This window comes from Nipponia nippon, unplaced genomic scaffold, assembly GCF_047370975.1.
Source record: "Nipponia nippon isolate SJK-2023a ecotype South Korea unplaced genomic scaffold, ASM4737097v1 scaffold_13, whole genome shotgun sequence".
NCBI classification, from domain to species: Eukaryota; Metazoa; Chordata; class Aves; order Pelecaniformes; family Threskiornithidae; genus Nipponia; species Nipponia nippon.
In genome coordinates this window covers 12,352,027-12,369,072 of record NW_028262324.1, presented here as the reverse complement: position 1 = coordinate 12,369,072, position 17,046 = coordinate 12,352,027, and the positions used below count along the sequence as shown (strand labels likewise).

Sequence of the window (17,046 nt, the reverse complement as noted above, 5' to 3'; positions counted from 1 at the left end):
AGTACTCGTTCCTATTGAAAGGCACATAATGACACTTAAATTATTAGAACAATCATTCTAAATGAACTGAACACCTCATTATGCACTTACCTGGTTTATACAACTACCATAGTTAGATAAAAAGATCAACAAACAGTGTGATCATTAACGGGAGTGCAAGTGTCACATCACCAAATTTGTGACTGCAGATCCGTAGTGAGAAAAAGGAGGAATATTTTTTGTCCAGGTAATTGCATAAATGACAGGGCTTGACAGGAATTATGAATATAACGATACCTCAATGATTACAGTGACAGAAGGGGATTCTGAAAATCTGGATCCATTCTGCAAGTCTCTTTTTGACTATGGGAGCTGACTTATGATTTCTATGCATCAGTTCTTATCTGTAAAATGAAGGCTTTCATTATTTGTTACTTCCATCACTGTTTGCTCCAAGACTGTATATACTAAAGATTCTGTACTGTTTTGATAGGACCATAGCAGAGTGGATATTCCTCAGGTCTGGTCAAAAGGAATGGTGTAAAAAGCTGCTGCAAAGGTCAACACTGTTAGTGAAAGGCAAAATATACATGGAGCACGATGGATAAGTGCCATTCCTTAGTTTGCTGCAAGCTCTGTGTGACTGTGGTCAACCAAGGAGCTCTTACAGCCTTAATTTCTGCTCTTTAAACACTACATCTTTACCTCACAATTATGCTGGGAAGCTGTATTAGCTTAGTGTGTATAAGTCTTCTAAATCCTTGAAGACACTGAAATAACAAATGTTAACTACCTGTATGGGCACGTAGTGTATGACTGTAAGAACCTCCAGTGAACATTCTCATTTGCTATACAGTAGCTTTTCATTAAAACAGTTCTTTTTTTTCCATGCAAGAGAGAAACAACTTTTTCCAGTATTAGCAACCGTGGGTCTGATCACATCTAATGTTTTGGCGTTTGTAAGCACGGTGTGCTGTAGACCCAGCACAAGTTTACACAAACCATAAACACACAGAATACTTCCATTGTTATTTTTAATCTTGCATCATTTTCAGAAGAAATCGCAAAACACAGCACAATTCTCATCTTACCAATACGGTTATAATTTACAACAAAAAAGTCATCTTCGTTATTAACAGTGCTGCTAAATCACTGGTGTGATCTGAAGTCTTCCATTCGGAATTACAAGTTAAGGACAGTTTATCAGAGTAGTGATTTATTGTGTAAACAGATCCTGCTGCTGGCATTTAGGAACACTTAGCTGCCTGCCACTCAGCCAAATTCTTTTATCACACTTGACTGAAGTTTCCAGCCTTGAATTACTGGTTAATAACATCTGAGCAAAAGCATAATTTATTGTTTAAATAAACTTTAAAACAGAAGAACAGTGCCTTAGATACCAGACTTAGTGCTTGCCTTAGGCAAAGCATTTTTCTTTTAGCACAGAATTGTATAGAACAGAAGTAAGATTTGTGACTAATTCCATCTCTTACTGCCTGTATAACTTTCCTAATGGCAGAATACTATCTTCTGAGCTATTCTTTCATGTATTGTAACACCGATAGCCATCATGCTGTAACTGAGCACAGGTCAATTGCACACATTCAGACATCCACAAATCACAAAAAGTAACACATCTGTGGTTTCTATATAGGGAAACTTGATACCATCCTTTCTTTATCATGTCATCTGTTTTATCAATGGTGCTCAAGGAAACCCACGAATTTCTTCATCACAGTCACGTGTAGCTAATTTAGAGAAGGTAGTTATTTGAATGAAAGGAATGACCATACCTTGTCCTCTGTCAACAATTTCTCAACATTTCAAGTGTTATTTACAATAGTGTAATAAAACTAACAGCCACCAGATGCCACCATGAGTATGCAAGCACTAAATAAGTGCCTGTTTTATGCTAAAAGGCAAGGATGGTGCAGACCTCTCAGGTCCTTACGCAGTTACAGTCACACTAAGAGTAGAAGTGTACTTTCTGTTTGATGTTTCAGTGTCATATAGAAATAGAAGACCTGATCATCAAGTCAGATCCGCACGGCACTGTACTAAAGTTAATCTTGGATTTAAGGAGACTGCTTACTGGAGAAAGGATGTATCGCTGGCCTATCTGGTAATTGCCTTCTCTGTTCAAAACTGCCTTATTTCCACACGAAACTTTGACCGGAATGTCTAGCCTAGTAGATCTGGTTTTATCCTTTGCATACTAAATTGAAGATCCTGAATATCAGATCTTCTATTTGTGTAAGTCTGCACAGAATATGCCAAAATCCCTCCATCATCTCTGCAGAGTAGAGTGGACCTTCCAGACACGTCAAGTTCTTGGCTGCAGGCACGCAAACAGTGTAGGCACGAAGAATAAAAGGCCAGGTACTAATGTTGCAAACATACTGCAACACTTTGAAGTGCAAATGGTTCTTTCTTTCCGAATTTGGCAGTGCTTCTGCCAGAAGCCTCCGCAACACCATAAAGTAGTCACAGCCTTTTGAAATTAATTGAGTGATGGAAATCGCTTCTGACAGATTTCTTCCAGAGCAGAAAACTTTGGTCCCAGGGTGTCCAAAAAATCAACAGGCAAGTCCTCACGGCCAATGCAGACAGAGCAGAAGGACTTACTTCGCTCTAGTTCTCCCTCCTCAGCATATCTGCAAGGTTCATAGATAGCCCCGTAATCTTCCAGTGTGTTTTGGTAATACAGTTTCTAAAGAAGGGAAGAAATAATGCAAATCATCATTGAAGCTCCTACTGGCCTTTTGGAAATTAAAGGCATTCATGGTATGCAAATTAGGCAGGTAAGCCAGGAGGTTACAGTGAAGAGTATGAGTCTTTCTCTAATAAGGAAAAGTTTTACCGAAACTCTCAGCTGCATAAGCACCAGAGCCTGAACTTCCCCTAGAGTACAAATGAGGAAGAAAAGAGCATTTGATCTGCCCTGGACCAGACAGCTATCAAGTAAACATGACTGCATGGAGGCATGCAGTCTGGCGCAAGGAGGCATGAAGGACAGATTTCCCTGATAGCACAGAAGTGAAAGAGCAGGCAACCGAACTTTAACCTTGTGCAGCAGCAGAAAGCACTTTAGCCCCACTTCCTCGTCTTGAATAATTTGTTACAGGTGACAGACTCCAGCCTTGCAGTAACTGCTGGGTGACCAGCCAGAGGCAGCAAGAAGTCTAGGAGACAAGGCATTTTCAACAACGAAGAGTCTTGAATGTTTCCCTATCAAATATTTCTCTTGCTTTTGATTGTAATGTTTCTTAGATGTGGACTAAGAGAGTAGCTGAAGCCGTATCAGCTTTCCAGTTTTGCAAGCCTTTTTTCCTATTCTTACAAGCCAGCTTGACAAAGGAGGGATTCAACATTCATTTCTTACCTGACTCAGTATTTTGTCCACTGTCTGCATGATGTAATCAAGGTGTCTTACTTGGGATGTCTTGTAACTAGCGTACAGGGCATCCTGGAAGACAGACGTAGTATCTCAGGTTTGACGAGCATAAAGTCACCTGCTAACTTTTCTTTCAGATACAAATAAATCCAATTATCTCTCTCTCTCTGTTACATCCATTTCTCTGGTCCTGTCTTCTCTGGTTACATTGCAGCTTTTTCTGTTCAGGGACTGTTTCTTCTTATGAGTACGTAATCCATGTGTACATGGAATTACCAACTGTAGGCATTCTTCATAATCTCCAGTAATTAAATATGTTTCTTCCTCTAAATTTATTGGATTCCTTTTCATTAATGGCACCAAACATAACCTCAGAACTTTATAGTGTGTTCTCACACAAGTAATCCTGCCTCCTAACTATGGTCTTAAGGATTGTGGAATTGGGTTCTCACATACATAAAAAAGACTATTTTATATTTTCTTTGCCTGCTGTAAGACAGAGATTGTTCTTAAAGTCTCTTGGTGATCACTACGTATTTATGAACCGAACACATGACAGTCATCTACTGATGTAGACCAGAATTTCCTTCAGGTATTCTTTACAATAAAAATAGACATCTGTTAGAGAATACAGTACAAAAATCCACAGAACAAAATCAAAAGCCTTCAAACCCCTCGAAGTACATCTTATAGTCATAAAAATACTCATAAATCCTATCCACACTTTTACAGTATGTTAACTAGAAGGTGTTGACCAGCATGTTTTTGATAGATATCTGAAGAATGATGGTCTCATTTCACTTATGCCAAGAACTGAATAAAATCTTATGCATACCAATTCAGGTACTGTGATAAGAATTCTGGAAGAAATTACACTTCCAAATATTTAGAACAATAACTAATGAAAAGAAGTGCCAGTCTCAAACTGAAAGCTGTTAGAAAAAAATGTTGTCAACAGTATCTTAAATACCAGTGGAATCTCCAACAAGTGACACTTGTTTTCTAATTGAACTATATTGCATTATTCTTCCCACTATTATTAATACCAAACCTCATTCTTGGGATTACCAATTTCTGTGGTATAAAAAAGAGCATTTACATAAGGAAACAGGCAGTTACCTCAGCAATCACTTCTTTTCTAGCCTTCACAGACACAGGTGGTAGAGCAGCACGATCTGTAGTGTCCAGCTTAGCCTGCGTACAAGGAGAGGGGTGGTATTAATAAGAAACTGAACTAGGCTGTGAAGGATCACACTTTTGCAGACTTTCACTTTCGTCTACTTCCTTGTCGAAAACACTAGGATGTGCAAGGTGACAAGAGATGATGTGCCTCCTCATCTGCTGGGTTCATCAGTAGGATGAGGCACCTGGGAAGGTCCTGCTGATACTAGAAATTGGTAGGAGTGATTGAAGTCTGTCACCAGAGTAGCATTATCCAGTCCATGCAGAACACCACTCCCCAGATATGCTTAGTGGCAAAAAAGCTTTATTTTGCTCAATACAAAAACCAGAGGAAACATAATAAAAGAGATGACTAGTACCAGACTCAACCACACAGCACTGGTGGGGTAATGTGAATATATGCTTTTGCACCTACTTGAAATAAAGACATTCTGCTCTCTTCATTATAGCTGATTAAAGTCTGTTCACCTTCTTGAAGTAGAACAGTGGCTTTGCTTTTAGATCCCACCACATAAAACCGGCAAAGTACAATACTGGACACTGGTGAAACAAGAAAGGGAATGGTGAAATGGGCATTGTGAATAGATCTGTATGGCTCAATACAGTGGGTTGGTGAAGTACCCAGCCCAGTTCCAAATGAGCTATCTTGGAAACCTCCAGCAGTGCAGCTGTGCAGATGCAATGCTTGGCCTGGAGCGGTTAGCCAGCTTTAGAAAGCCAAGCTGTTACCTCCACACAGCACTGCACTGAGCAGGCAGACATACTAGATTGCTCACAGGTAACCAGAGGAATAGTGGTCAGATAATCTATTAATTTTTGCTTCAGATAAAGAATCAGTAGCTCTCTTCAGCAGTAACCAACATGAGCTGTTACAGAGGAAGCAGTTCTACAACAAGCAATTACTGAGTAGTGTAACCCCATGGGAGAAATTCATTACTTCCAGTTAGCCAGTACACGGTTAATGTCAAAAAAGTCAAGTATTCAATTTTATTCAATGCAAACAAAAATATTTACTTTGTTGTACCAGAGTTCAGCTTAAGGACACATTTACATTTGCCAGTCTCTTCTAGGCACAATATAATCATGATTTTCACAAGTAACAAGCTGAAAAATTCCACCCGTTAACATTATGTTTCTGTTTTTTCAGTTTAGATATTTTCTTTTTTCCTAGGTTACATACTTGTATTTATTGTTGTTCATACAATAGCATTCCATGCATCTATGTTATCTTCCCTTTTTCACTTCTCTGCAATACACAGTCCTCACCTTTTCACATCCCAACCATGAGGGCACATAAGTTTCACTAATCTTTCTAGTGTCTTTTACCCTGTGTTGTCAGCCTTGGAGACCACCTTCCTCTGCATTACACATTGTATTACAGTGCCTAGTAATTTGTAAGTTTTCTTGGCTATCAAAAAAGATCTTTTCAGTTACTAGATGGAAATGGCAATGTCTTGTGTTGGAAAACTAAGGTCTTCCTAAAATTTGAAGAGAGAATGGGTCATGGACCAGGGCACATGGATAGAAGTGCCATGAAGAGTGCAAGTATTAACTGCTTGCACCTTGACTACACTCTAACACATTAAGGCAAATGGCCTTTCCTGTTAAGGCTGGTAGATTTTAGCACATGTTCATGAGCTGTGATTGCAATGAGATCCATTGGGCAGACGACAGATAAATTGCACGCATAAGTTAGGAGGTTACTTACCCAGTAGTAACAACAAAACTGTCAGTATTATTGCAATGGCACCACCTCCAAGTCTCACTGCTGCTTGTGGAAATGGTGACTCTTTACATGTATGTCCATCTGGGCAAAAGCAGAGCCTAACATGCTGGTTCTGCCTTGTAGAAAATCCTTGTGTGTCCTGAATAATGATGGGCACCAAGTAGCTACCTTGTGGGAGGCTTCTTAACATTAAAAGTTCAACTGACTCCCCTAAAAAGAAGACAAGTGAATTATTTCAAGACTCATAGAAAGAAGCCTGATATTCTACAGTCCCTTCTGTTGATAATCAAAGGGAAACTCATTTGCACCCCAATTTCAAATACTTTTTCCAGCCTTAATGAACCATAGTAAATAGGACAAAATGACACCCCACCTTATCACCTTACTGAGCCTTCTGGGCAAAGACATCTGTCCCAGGCTAGCTGCATTCTGGCATAGCTGCACTGATAACCTCTAGCATTCATCAGGTAGCTAATCAAATGCAGAAGTGGTTCCTCAGCTGTCCTATCCCCTTTCTGCAATTTGAGCACATTGCTTCTGGTCCTGTCCTCAGCAGACATAAAGAACAATGTAACTTTTTTTCAAATTGCAGTAACTTTATATTTTGAAAGCTGTTCTTCCATGTCCTTTCCGTCTCATTGAGACTAATCAGTAAGAAACCATAAAGGTAAGAGACAGTGAAATAACTAGAGGGCACATAGCTGACAATGAACTGCTCATGAAGGACATGAAAGGAAGAACTCACCAAAGTTCTCTCCTAATTTCCAGTTATGCTTCACATCTTCAGAGTCCTCAGCCAGCTCAAATGTAAATGGCCCAGAATGTGAATGGGCCAGAGCAGACTTAGCTTTTATAATGAGAGGCGTCCGTTCCTTTTTGTGACATACATCTAAAGAAGGAGCCACTAATGTTGGCATATGATCATGAATGTCAGACAAGTAAAGCCGGATGGTGCCAGTACCAGTCTGCGGTGGAATACCTAAATAGGAGCAAAAGAAACAGAAAAACACTCACAACTGGGTATCGACGAAAGCCAGTCCATTGGCAGGATCTCTGTCTTGTTTATCCTACTAAGTCACACATAACACAAGTTTTAAATATTAGGGTGTTCTGCATTACCATTCTCTACTTAGGTCCTTAGTCTTGCTATCATTTTTTGTCTAACATGCACCTCATCTCAAACAGTCCAAATACTGCTTGAATATTATTGGACTGGCTACTTACCATGATCAATAGCACGAACAATAATGGTGTACAGGCTGTTGTTCACGTAAGGGGATTCTTGATCAAATTCTTTTGCCACAGTAAGAACTCCAGAATTCTCATCTATACTCAGCCAACCACCTGGGTCACGGGCTAGTTCATATCTTAAAAAGAAAGGAAAAAGTTACAAGTTACAATCTTAGAAGGATTTTGAAGAATAGAAAATTTCTACTGCATCTTTCTTTGTCCTTCTGAGCTCTGTAGGTATTTTACTTGTTAGCGATGCTTACTTTTGCTAATGCTATGACAAGCTGTGTGTTTCAACACAGCCAACAAACAGTTCCCCATACAAGTCCCCATACCTTGTACAGGCCCATCAAAACTGTTCCTAGGGGCTAAGAAAGTATCTAATTTCCACATCAGATTACTATTCTTACAGCCAAGCATACCTTAGTCCTTTTTATGGCATCAAAAATTTGTTGTCAAAAGTAAAATATAAACAATGCAACCCGGTTTTAGGCAAAACTATTTTGAAGACAACAGAAACATTGAGCAACCAAGGACTGACTGCACCTTTAAATTGTATCTTACACAACCAGCTATCTGGATCTGCAGAATCAACAATAGTAAACCCGCACCTCTAATGTATATGTTCATATAACTGTAAATATATGTGTATGTATATTCATATATGTACATACACCAAATTAAACTTGAAAAACTCTCTATATGCCTAAGCTCTTTCTTATTCTGAGAGTTAGAAGCATCTCCACTTACTTTATCTTATTTGGCATACCATCTGGAGATGTGGCAGGATACCTTCTAAATACTCTCCCAGGCTTCATTGAATCTTCTTTTTGGACAATAAGTATAGGAGGATGAAACCTAGGAGCACGCTGTGACTCTAAGACCTTTATGGTAACAGTTGTATTCGTGGATTCTAGGCTTGAGATCATCAGAATGCTGTTTTTACACAAGAAGAAAGGTTCTTCATTTGCTACAGAAATGACAAGTGTCATCTCAGAGTCTTCTTCATAGTTGAGAGGCTGAAAACCCCAGACAAAAGTCTGATTAGCGGTTATGACCCTTGGTTTGGCAGTCACCTCTATATACCTGGAACTCAGAGGTGAGCTGAGCTCACCAAACTCAACTAAGATGCTAAGCTATCAGTCTTGTAATCAGACTGGCCACACTACAACATTGCCATGCTGTAGCTCATCTGTTACTGCTCCTTACCTTGATAATACTCAAAATGCCTTCATTTGTGTCTGGATCCGTCTCAATGGTGAACTGTTCCTTCTCATTGCCTTTTGTTACTCTGTATTTTGCTCTCCAAGCTGGAGTGTTGGGAGAGTCTTCATCTTGCACTTGGAGCCGTAATACAGCTGGATGTTCTTGACCTGCTGAAATCTGTAGCTGGTACTGGGAGGGGAAAGGAAAGAAATAAGGACTATTTCTATTCTCCAAGAGGAAGAAGCTTGTTAGCCAGTTCTGAGCCAGAGTTCCACCACCAGACCATCTGGAGCTACTTTCTGCACACACTGTCATTGTCTGCGGTTGTTCATGTGTCCCTGCTCAGTGACAGAGAACCCCTATGGGAGTTACAGAACTAACTTTCCTCCAACACATTCCCACTGACTTCATAAAGAGCTTATTACTAAACCTGATCTTTATCTAAAACCAGTAGACTACTCATCTCTCCTAATATTAACTACGGCAATAGGCCCATAAATGCCACTAGGGCTTTTCACCCAGGATTGCCTTCTGCCATGTAGAAGAGATTGGTGCATACAGGCTTAGGACAGAACTAGTCTGCAGATGTTCCATAGCTGAGCTTGTAGAAAGCAAGTATGTGTGAGATTTTAGGTAATTTCTTCACAACGGTGAACGGTTTGATGGTGCAATGTAGCCACCAGCTTGCCTAACTAGCACTCCAAAGATAGGCTAAGAAATGCCAATTAAATCACCTAAAGCAGAAATACGTCTTAAAAGATGAGATGGTAGTAAAATGTAATTTTTTTGTGTTTATTTTCTTCATATAAGTTGGTCACTGGTTGAGATCTGAAAATTCAGGCTCTTGCCTTCTAATATGTAAACAATACTCTCCTTGCATCACAACTTTTAAAAATGCTGTGAAGAATCATACATGTACTCAGATAGAGGGAACAAATCACAGCTGAGAGAAGGCTCAAAATTTTACTAGACTGGAGTTAATGATGATGAAGCACAGATTTCTTGTACAAACCTATTTTGGCAGATTATCTAACTTTATTCCCTCAGGTCTTCCAAACGCTATTCTGCAAGTAGGAGACCTACCATAGTAACACACTTGTAAGCGTGTTTGCTTTTGTAGGTGACTTCATACCTACTGTTATAAACCATATCTATTCTTACTGTTCACAACTTCAAATATTTACACACACCAGTGCTTGACATGACTCTGCACTCTGCATATGTGTACTGGTTTTGGCTGGGATAGATAATTTTCTTCATAGTAGCTAGTATGGGGCTATGTTTTGGATGTGTGCTGGAAACAGTGTTGATTACACAGGGATGTTTTCATTATTCCTGAGCAGTGCTTACACAGAGTCAAGGCCCTTTCTGCTCCTCCCCCCACCCCACCAGCGAGCAGGCTGGGGGTGCACAGGGAGCTGGGAGGGGACACGGCCGGGACAGCTGACCCCAGCTGCCCAAAGGGCTGTCCCACACCGTATGGCGTCATGCTCAGCGGATAAAGCTGGGGAAGAAGGGGGAAGGGGGGACGTTCGGAGCGATGGCGTTTGTCTTCCCAAGTCACGTTTACGTGTGATGGAGCCCTGTTTTCCTGGCAATGGCTGAACACCTGCCTGCCGATGGGAAGCAGTGAATGAATTCCTTGGTTCGCTTTGCTTGCGTGCGTGGCTTTTGCTTTACCTATTAAACTGTCTTTATCTCAGCCCACGAGTTTTCTCACTTTTACTCTTCTGATTCTCTCCCCCATCCCCCTGTGGGGAGTGAGGGAGCGGCTGGGTGGGGCTGAGCTGCCGCCTGGGGATAAACCACAGCACTGTGTCAACATGCAAATTACAGTCTTTCCGGGACCTCAGGTATTAAGGGGACCAGAGCCGGAAAATGGGATAGCTCTTATCTGAATTCAAGTGTAGCTGTCTACCCGTTCACAGCTTTTTTAACTCCTCAGAGCCCTCTTCCTGCCAGCAAGCTCAGTTGCTCCCATTCACACAGCAGATGCTGCAGAAGCACCCTCACAGCCTAGGCCAGCAGAAGCATTGCTACCACACCTAACTGCCCCATTAAGATGTACTGAGTTTGCAGGCAGGCAGGTTTAGGGCCATTGACGTCTTCATGGATCAAAACTAGGATCTTTCAAGAGTAGATTGTAATCAGCACCTTAGCTTCTCAGATGTTAGAATAAGCTAGTCTCTCAGCATCCTTATGCTAACAGTGAGACAAAAACCTTCTAGTGCTGTACACAGAAAACTAACAAAGTTTATCACTCTCAATAGTCAAGTGTTCTCTTACTGTCCACATTTTTAAGAAATATTTCTTCACATAAAGTTTATTTGCACTTGTTTTGGCCTGATTCTGCAAATGTCTGAGGGTTCCTATTTCCACCACTGAGTGTATTTAGCGGTTTGAAGGACTGACCTGTATTTAGGAAGGCTCAGTAAAGTAATAATGTTTTTCCTTACATTATCACGAGTAAATACAGGGAGGTAGTTGTTTGCATCTTCAACAGCTACATTCACTGTTGCAGTAGATGACAGCTGGGGAGTTCCATGGTCACTGGCTTTAATTAGAAGTTTGAAAGAGTTGGCAGTCTGAAAAACAGAAGAAAGGAAGTTCCAAACTTAGTTCAGAAGCAGTTCCCGCATTTTGCCAGTCACAGCTACAAAGCTGGGTGTGAGACTCTCCCTCGCTTATACCTGGTTAATGTGTAGTGAGTGTGTATCATGCATTAAACGATACAAAGCTGCCATAGGTACCTCACCTTATATTCCAGGCATCTTGACAGACGTATTGATCCTGTGGTAGGATCAACATTGAATGTGAATCCATCTGAAAGGGGCATTTGCATACTTAGAGAATAGGACACCTGAGAATTGGCAGTGCCATCTTCATCTTTGTCCAAGGCAGTAACTTGGAAAACTGGCTCATCTAGGATGAAGAATTCAGACATTAATAGAAGTGTTTAGTCTTGACATGGAGTTTCTCAGCCCTGTCTGCAGGCTCTTGAACACACAAGTCCTAAGAAAACCTGTAACTTCTGTGGCTATGGTTATCCCTGCAACGACTCTGGCTTCCATCTCATTTGAGCAGCAAATCTGCCTAAAGTACTGTTAGACAACAGAGTTATCACACTCATGAATCTACTTTATCAAAAACATTCACTAGTTATTTATGCCAGCTCCTGAGGAGTTGGCACCATGTCCACATGTCTACACATCCAGATTAAGTCTTTGTATTTCTAAAACAGTGTGTCCGGCTGTCTTCTGTGAAGCAGTGTGCATGTGCAGGTTCCAGATCTACTGTTCAGATTAGTCTGTATGCTCGTTTTGGCTGGGATAGTTCATTTTCTTCATAGTAGCTAGTATGGGGCTATGTTTTGGATGTGTGCTGGAAACAGTGTTGATCACATAGGGATGTTTTCATTATTCCTGAGCAGTGCTTACACAGAGTCAAGGCCCTTTCTGCTCCTCCCCCCACCCCACCAGCGAGCAGGCTGGGGGTGCACAGGGAGCTGGGAGGGGACACGGCCGGGACAGCTGACCCCAGCTGCCCAAAGGGCTGTCCCACACCGTATGGCGTCATGCTCAGCGGATAAAGCTGGGGAAGAAGGGGGAAGGGGAGGACATTTGGAGCGATGGCGTTTGTCTTCCCAAGTCACGTTTACGTGTGATGGAGCCCTGTTTTCCTGGCGATGGCCGAACACCTGCCTGCCGATGGGAAGTAGTGAATGAATTCCTTGGTTTGCTTTGCTTGTGTGCGTGGCTTTTGCTTTACCTATTAAACTGTCTTTATCTCAGCCCACGAGTTTTCTCACTTTTACTCTTCTGATTCTCTCCCCCATCCCCCTGTGGGGAGTGAGCGAGCGGCTGGGTGGGGCTGAGCTGCCGCCTGGGGATAAACCATGACAGTCTGCTAAAGTCTTGGCTTGCAGTTAAGAAGAAATATCTTAGGAGTTTTCCAGAATGTCTCCAACGTTATGCTAATGTGCATTGAGGTTAATCAGACAAGAAGTCAAGAGGGAGGAAATAGTCCTTCACAGGAAATAGTCCCTAAACACGAGTGTTTAAGTAAAACATAGGGAGAAGAACAGATTTAGTAAGAAAGGAAAAGGAAAGACAAAGGAATTAAAGAGAGCAGTCATACACAAACCAGTAGTATCCCTTGTTTGGATGGCACTTACCTTTACTGTGGTTCTCTCTTATTGTAATGCTATATTCTTCCTTGGGAAACTCAGGTGCATTGTCATTAATATCTTTAACCCTTATCTTGAAAAATAAAGGGCGGTCCAATAGTTCACCAGTTTTTCTGTACACAATATCAAAACGTATCTAAATGAGTAGCGACACAGAAATCAGAATGGAATGAGTGGTATCATTTAGATATCAGAATGGAACAAAAAACTTAACTTTGAAGCTGCTTCAATCATATTGGGCTAGCATTTGCCTTTAAGTTGCATCACTAAGTCATTATTTCACCTTTCAAACGTAGTAGATTCATAATGGTCATCCTGTGCGTTAAACAATACTTTAAAAAAAAAATCAGTGCCTGGAGCTGGATCTGGGTTATTTGAAATGACTTCCTAATATAAAATACATAAATATCCCTGGGGCCAGACAAAAGAATGCTTTCACATGTGCTTCCCAATTCTGAAGTATTTATTGAAGTAGTACATTCAGTTTTCTCTAGCTGCATTTCTATGATATTTTGGCACTATATCCATGAATGTGCAGGGGATTCAATTCTGAATGCTGAATTCTTCTTTGCTACACTTAGTTCTGCTTTAAAACCAAGCCCAGAGTGTCTGCCCTGGAACAGCCGTGTGTCCGGTGAGGGGGAATAGAAGGCTCTCCAAAATTTATCTTTTCATTATGGAAGGCAAGACCTTGCACAGAAAGCCACATGGAACGGTAACTATCAATTGTGTACAGTTAATCCACAGAGACACAAATAGAAGTCATCACAGAATAAACATAAGGAGACCACAACTGAAGATTTTTCGCAAGAGGAAAACAAACCCACACTCACATATTTCATTCGTACACTTGTTATCACATTTCTTTCATTACAGTTACTGCTTATGAACACTTTTCTGCTTTTTAAGGAGAAACATATGCTTACTTTAAGTTGCAGTAATACAGCTTTGCAGCTCCTCCAGTATTACCTACTTTTTTGTAATGCATAACTATTTGCTTGCATTCTCTTGATTAGGAGCTTTTGGGGTTTCAACTCAGTGTTCTGGCCCCTATAGCTGTAACATACTTTGAATTTCAGGACAACCTTTTCATTTTTTAGATTACGATCAAGAGTCGTATCAAAAAGAAAATAGAAAAGAACTGTACAGATATTTGTGGAAGTCCAAACATGCCACAAAGCTTTATAATGGATAGCGATGTGGAAGTTGTCTCTGCTGAGACAATCATCTTAGCATTTATTTAGAGGTTCACAATAAGAAAAGGAGGTCATAAAAATACACTTAAAATTCTTATAGGTGTGTCTCATTGTTGTGAAGCATTTAGCCATGAGAAAGCAATTAATATTTTCAAACAGTTTTAAGTACTTTTTAAAGTGTGTTACCTGAAAAGTTGAGGTCTTTTCTCTGTCAATGGTACGATGTACATACACATGTCCATTTGCATCATCTCCTACAGAAAATAACCCAATCTCTGGAGGTTGATCTACCCCAGGTCCACTGATTAAATATTTTACTGATGCATTAACTGCTTTGTTGTTGAACACCTTTTGAAAAGAGACGTAGCACAATGCAGTGTGAGTAGATAAGATGGAAAAGAAATAAAACCACTTCAGACCAGTTCCGTTCCTGCCCACCTCCCCTTTGCAGATGGGGCCTTGCTTGCAGGCTTGGTCTCAGCCAACTCAACAGCTTTCTGGGTTGCAGCATCACTACTGTGCACAGTGTGCAGGTACGCAGCTCTGTGCAATGGCTCTCTTACTTCTCCCAGGCTGTAGTCTTCTTTCCCCCGAGTATGCCTGCAGCTTCCCGTAGAAAGGAGCAGTATAGCCCCCACACCACACAATTCTACCCAGCTCGGTGTAAATAAGACAACTTTGTATAATTAAGTTTTTTAAAAAGTTACTGTTTGATGCACAATTCTTGCCCTCTCCTACCTTTGGTATTTTAGTGTACAATCTGTGGTGATGAATACCTTACTGAGGTTCAAGAAGAACTTTTACTAAAAGGTTGTTTGTACCTGCCCAGCATATATTGGGAATGGTCCTTTGTCCTCCTCTTGAACGTCAATGGTGGTGACAACCCAGGTCCTTTTTGTACGCCGTAGAGGACGTAGACTGTCTAACTGGGAAGAATCTATCCGCTATTGGATAAAGCAGTGTATTTAGTATCATAGTTCACATATTAACAGTTGTGTATCTGTTGCTATATAATATTGACTACAAACCTGAATACTCTTCTTTTGGATGGCTTGTCTTAAACTGAAATTTTCAATTTCATGAGAAAAACTGTTGGCAGCAGTAACCTTGTGAAAAAAAAAGAAAGGTGATTGTGAGAAGTGTGGTTAAATAGAAACCGTTGATATGTTATCTAGGAGGAAGCTGGCTTCACAGAAACATATTGACCCAGCTTTGGCAGCATTGTATTAAATCATATCTAACCCTGACTCCACAAATATCATCCATCTCGTTCCAAGTGAACTGGCATGAGAGCTTGGATACTAATTTCTCTGGTCAGGTGATGCCAGTCCCAGAAACATGCAAACGCTGCATCTAACAGTCCATAGTATTATCTCTATGGCTTTTCTCAAATCAAGTATCTCCAGTTTTTAAAATATTCACTTCTGTCTCTCTGTGACTAGTGCTGCTTTAGAAGTTGTCTGGTATTGGCAGGACATAAACCTACTACTGGAAAAAAGTTAAGTGTGGGGAGTGTTTCAGGTTCTCAGAGACTCTGTCATGTGTCTCTAAGTGTTCCAGACATAGCTGATTTACCAGAAGATGAACACCGGTCCAAAGTCTCTAATCCAGAGAAGTGAAATAAATTGTTGAGAATGGTGACTGCACCCTAATTGCCAGGATTTGCCCTTTTCTAAGCACAAGCTTCCTGCACCAGCTTCAGACACTACGTTTTACTTGAAATCTTTCGCCACAAAGGAGTATGACAGTACTTAAATTACACTATTGCCATTAGCTCACAGGTAACTTGCATGCCTTCCTCCTAGTTCTCACTGATTTCATTGGAAAGCTTGAGGTTTTACGACTCATTCCATCAAATGTTTCCAGTAGCATTCAAAAATGAAACAGAGTTCTTCCTGCGTAGAGTTGGGCAAAGGTTTGGCCTTTACCCCATGACCTTTTTCTGAAGAAACGAAATACTGATAAAATTGTCATGGTTATAAACTTGCCAAGCAATGGGGGCTCATCAGTAACGCCTTGGAGCTTTTCTGTAACGCTGTTGTATGACCTGGGAAAAACCTCTATGATGTAAAAACAGCAAGGAAGGCTTTAACTTGGCACTTGCATGTAGTATTTATAAGCTTTGTTCCAGGTTCAGCTCTGACAGCTTGGTTCAACTTTGTCTGTGCTGGACCCCCCCAGACAAGCCGCTTTCCCCTTTATATACACGTAGCCGCTTTTGGTTGTACTGGAAGCTTTAATTAATTTTATGGCTTCCACACTCCTCTATGTGCTCCAGTTGCACAGCAATGGCTCAGGCCATTGCCGTATCAGTCCCAGACATCGTCACTGCTAGGAAGGAACAACCTAGTTCGAGCCCACGAACCCCACAGAAACACTCGTGGAAATGCCACTGAATTACTGCAGGGGATCGTTAATCCAGCAGACCCAACGCTAGGCACCTGTGCGCTCTGCCAGGCATGAGTACGCCCGTGTCCCTGGCAGGAGGAGCAGAGGCTCCTGGAAACCCCCTTGCAGGACACCTGAGCCCGGTACCTGGGGACAGAGGAGCCCCCCTCCCCCGGAGGCACCGCGCTGCGGCCGGAGCCCTCGTCCCTGCGGGCAGGGCTGCGCACCTACCTGCAGGAGCAGCAGCGCGGCGAGCAGCTCCATGGGAGGCGGGCAGCGGAGCGCAGCGCAGCGGAGCGGTGCGGAGCAGCCCGGGGAGGTCCCGGGGAGGGAGGGAGGCAGGGGCAGGGCCGGGGCCGGGGCCGGGGCGCGTCCAGCGGCAGCAGCAGCAGCAGCCCCCCGCCGCTGCGCCCAGGGCAGCCTGCGACCGAGGTAGTCAGAAAAATGAACTGTTGATTCTGTAAAACTGAAATGACTCAAAGCAAAGCTCGGTCCTCCTTTCTTGTTTTTTTCAGTCAGTTTGCAACTCCCACTTGCCATTATTACACAATACAAATAT

General features: G+C 41.7%; 1 protein-coding gene across 1 annotated transcript; it reads right to left on the bottom strand.

Annotated features, from left to right (window-relative positions):
• Positions 1 to 1,141: 1,141 nt before the first annotated feature.
• CDH26 (cadherin 26) lies at positions 1,142 to 16,783 on the bottom strand. The gene is made up of 16 exons (XM_087750141.1): positions 16,719 to 16,783; positions 15,128 to 15,205; positions 14,921 to 15,043; positions 14,286 to 14,447; positions 12,892 to 13,039; positions 11,473 to 11,639; positions 11,174 to 11,302; positions 8,721 to 8,906; positions 8,262 to 8,530; positions 7,506 to 7,648; positions 7,027 to 7,260; positions 6,264 to 6,491; positions 4,971 to 5,095; positions 4,493 to 4,567; positions 3,362 to 3,445; positions 1,142 to 2,689 (listed from the first exon to the last, which is right to left on the bottom strand). The coding sequence occupies exons 1-16, from the start codon at positions 16,749 to 16,751 to the stop codon at positions 2,480 to 2,482; spliced, it is 2,394 nt and encodes a 797-aa protein (XP_087606267.1). The 5' UTR covers positions 16,752 to 16,783; the 3' UTR covers positions 1,142 to 2,479.
• Positions 16,784 to 17,046: the final 263 nt, after the last annotated feature.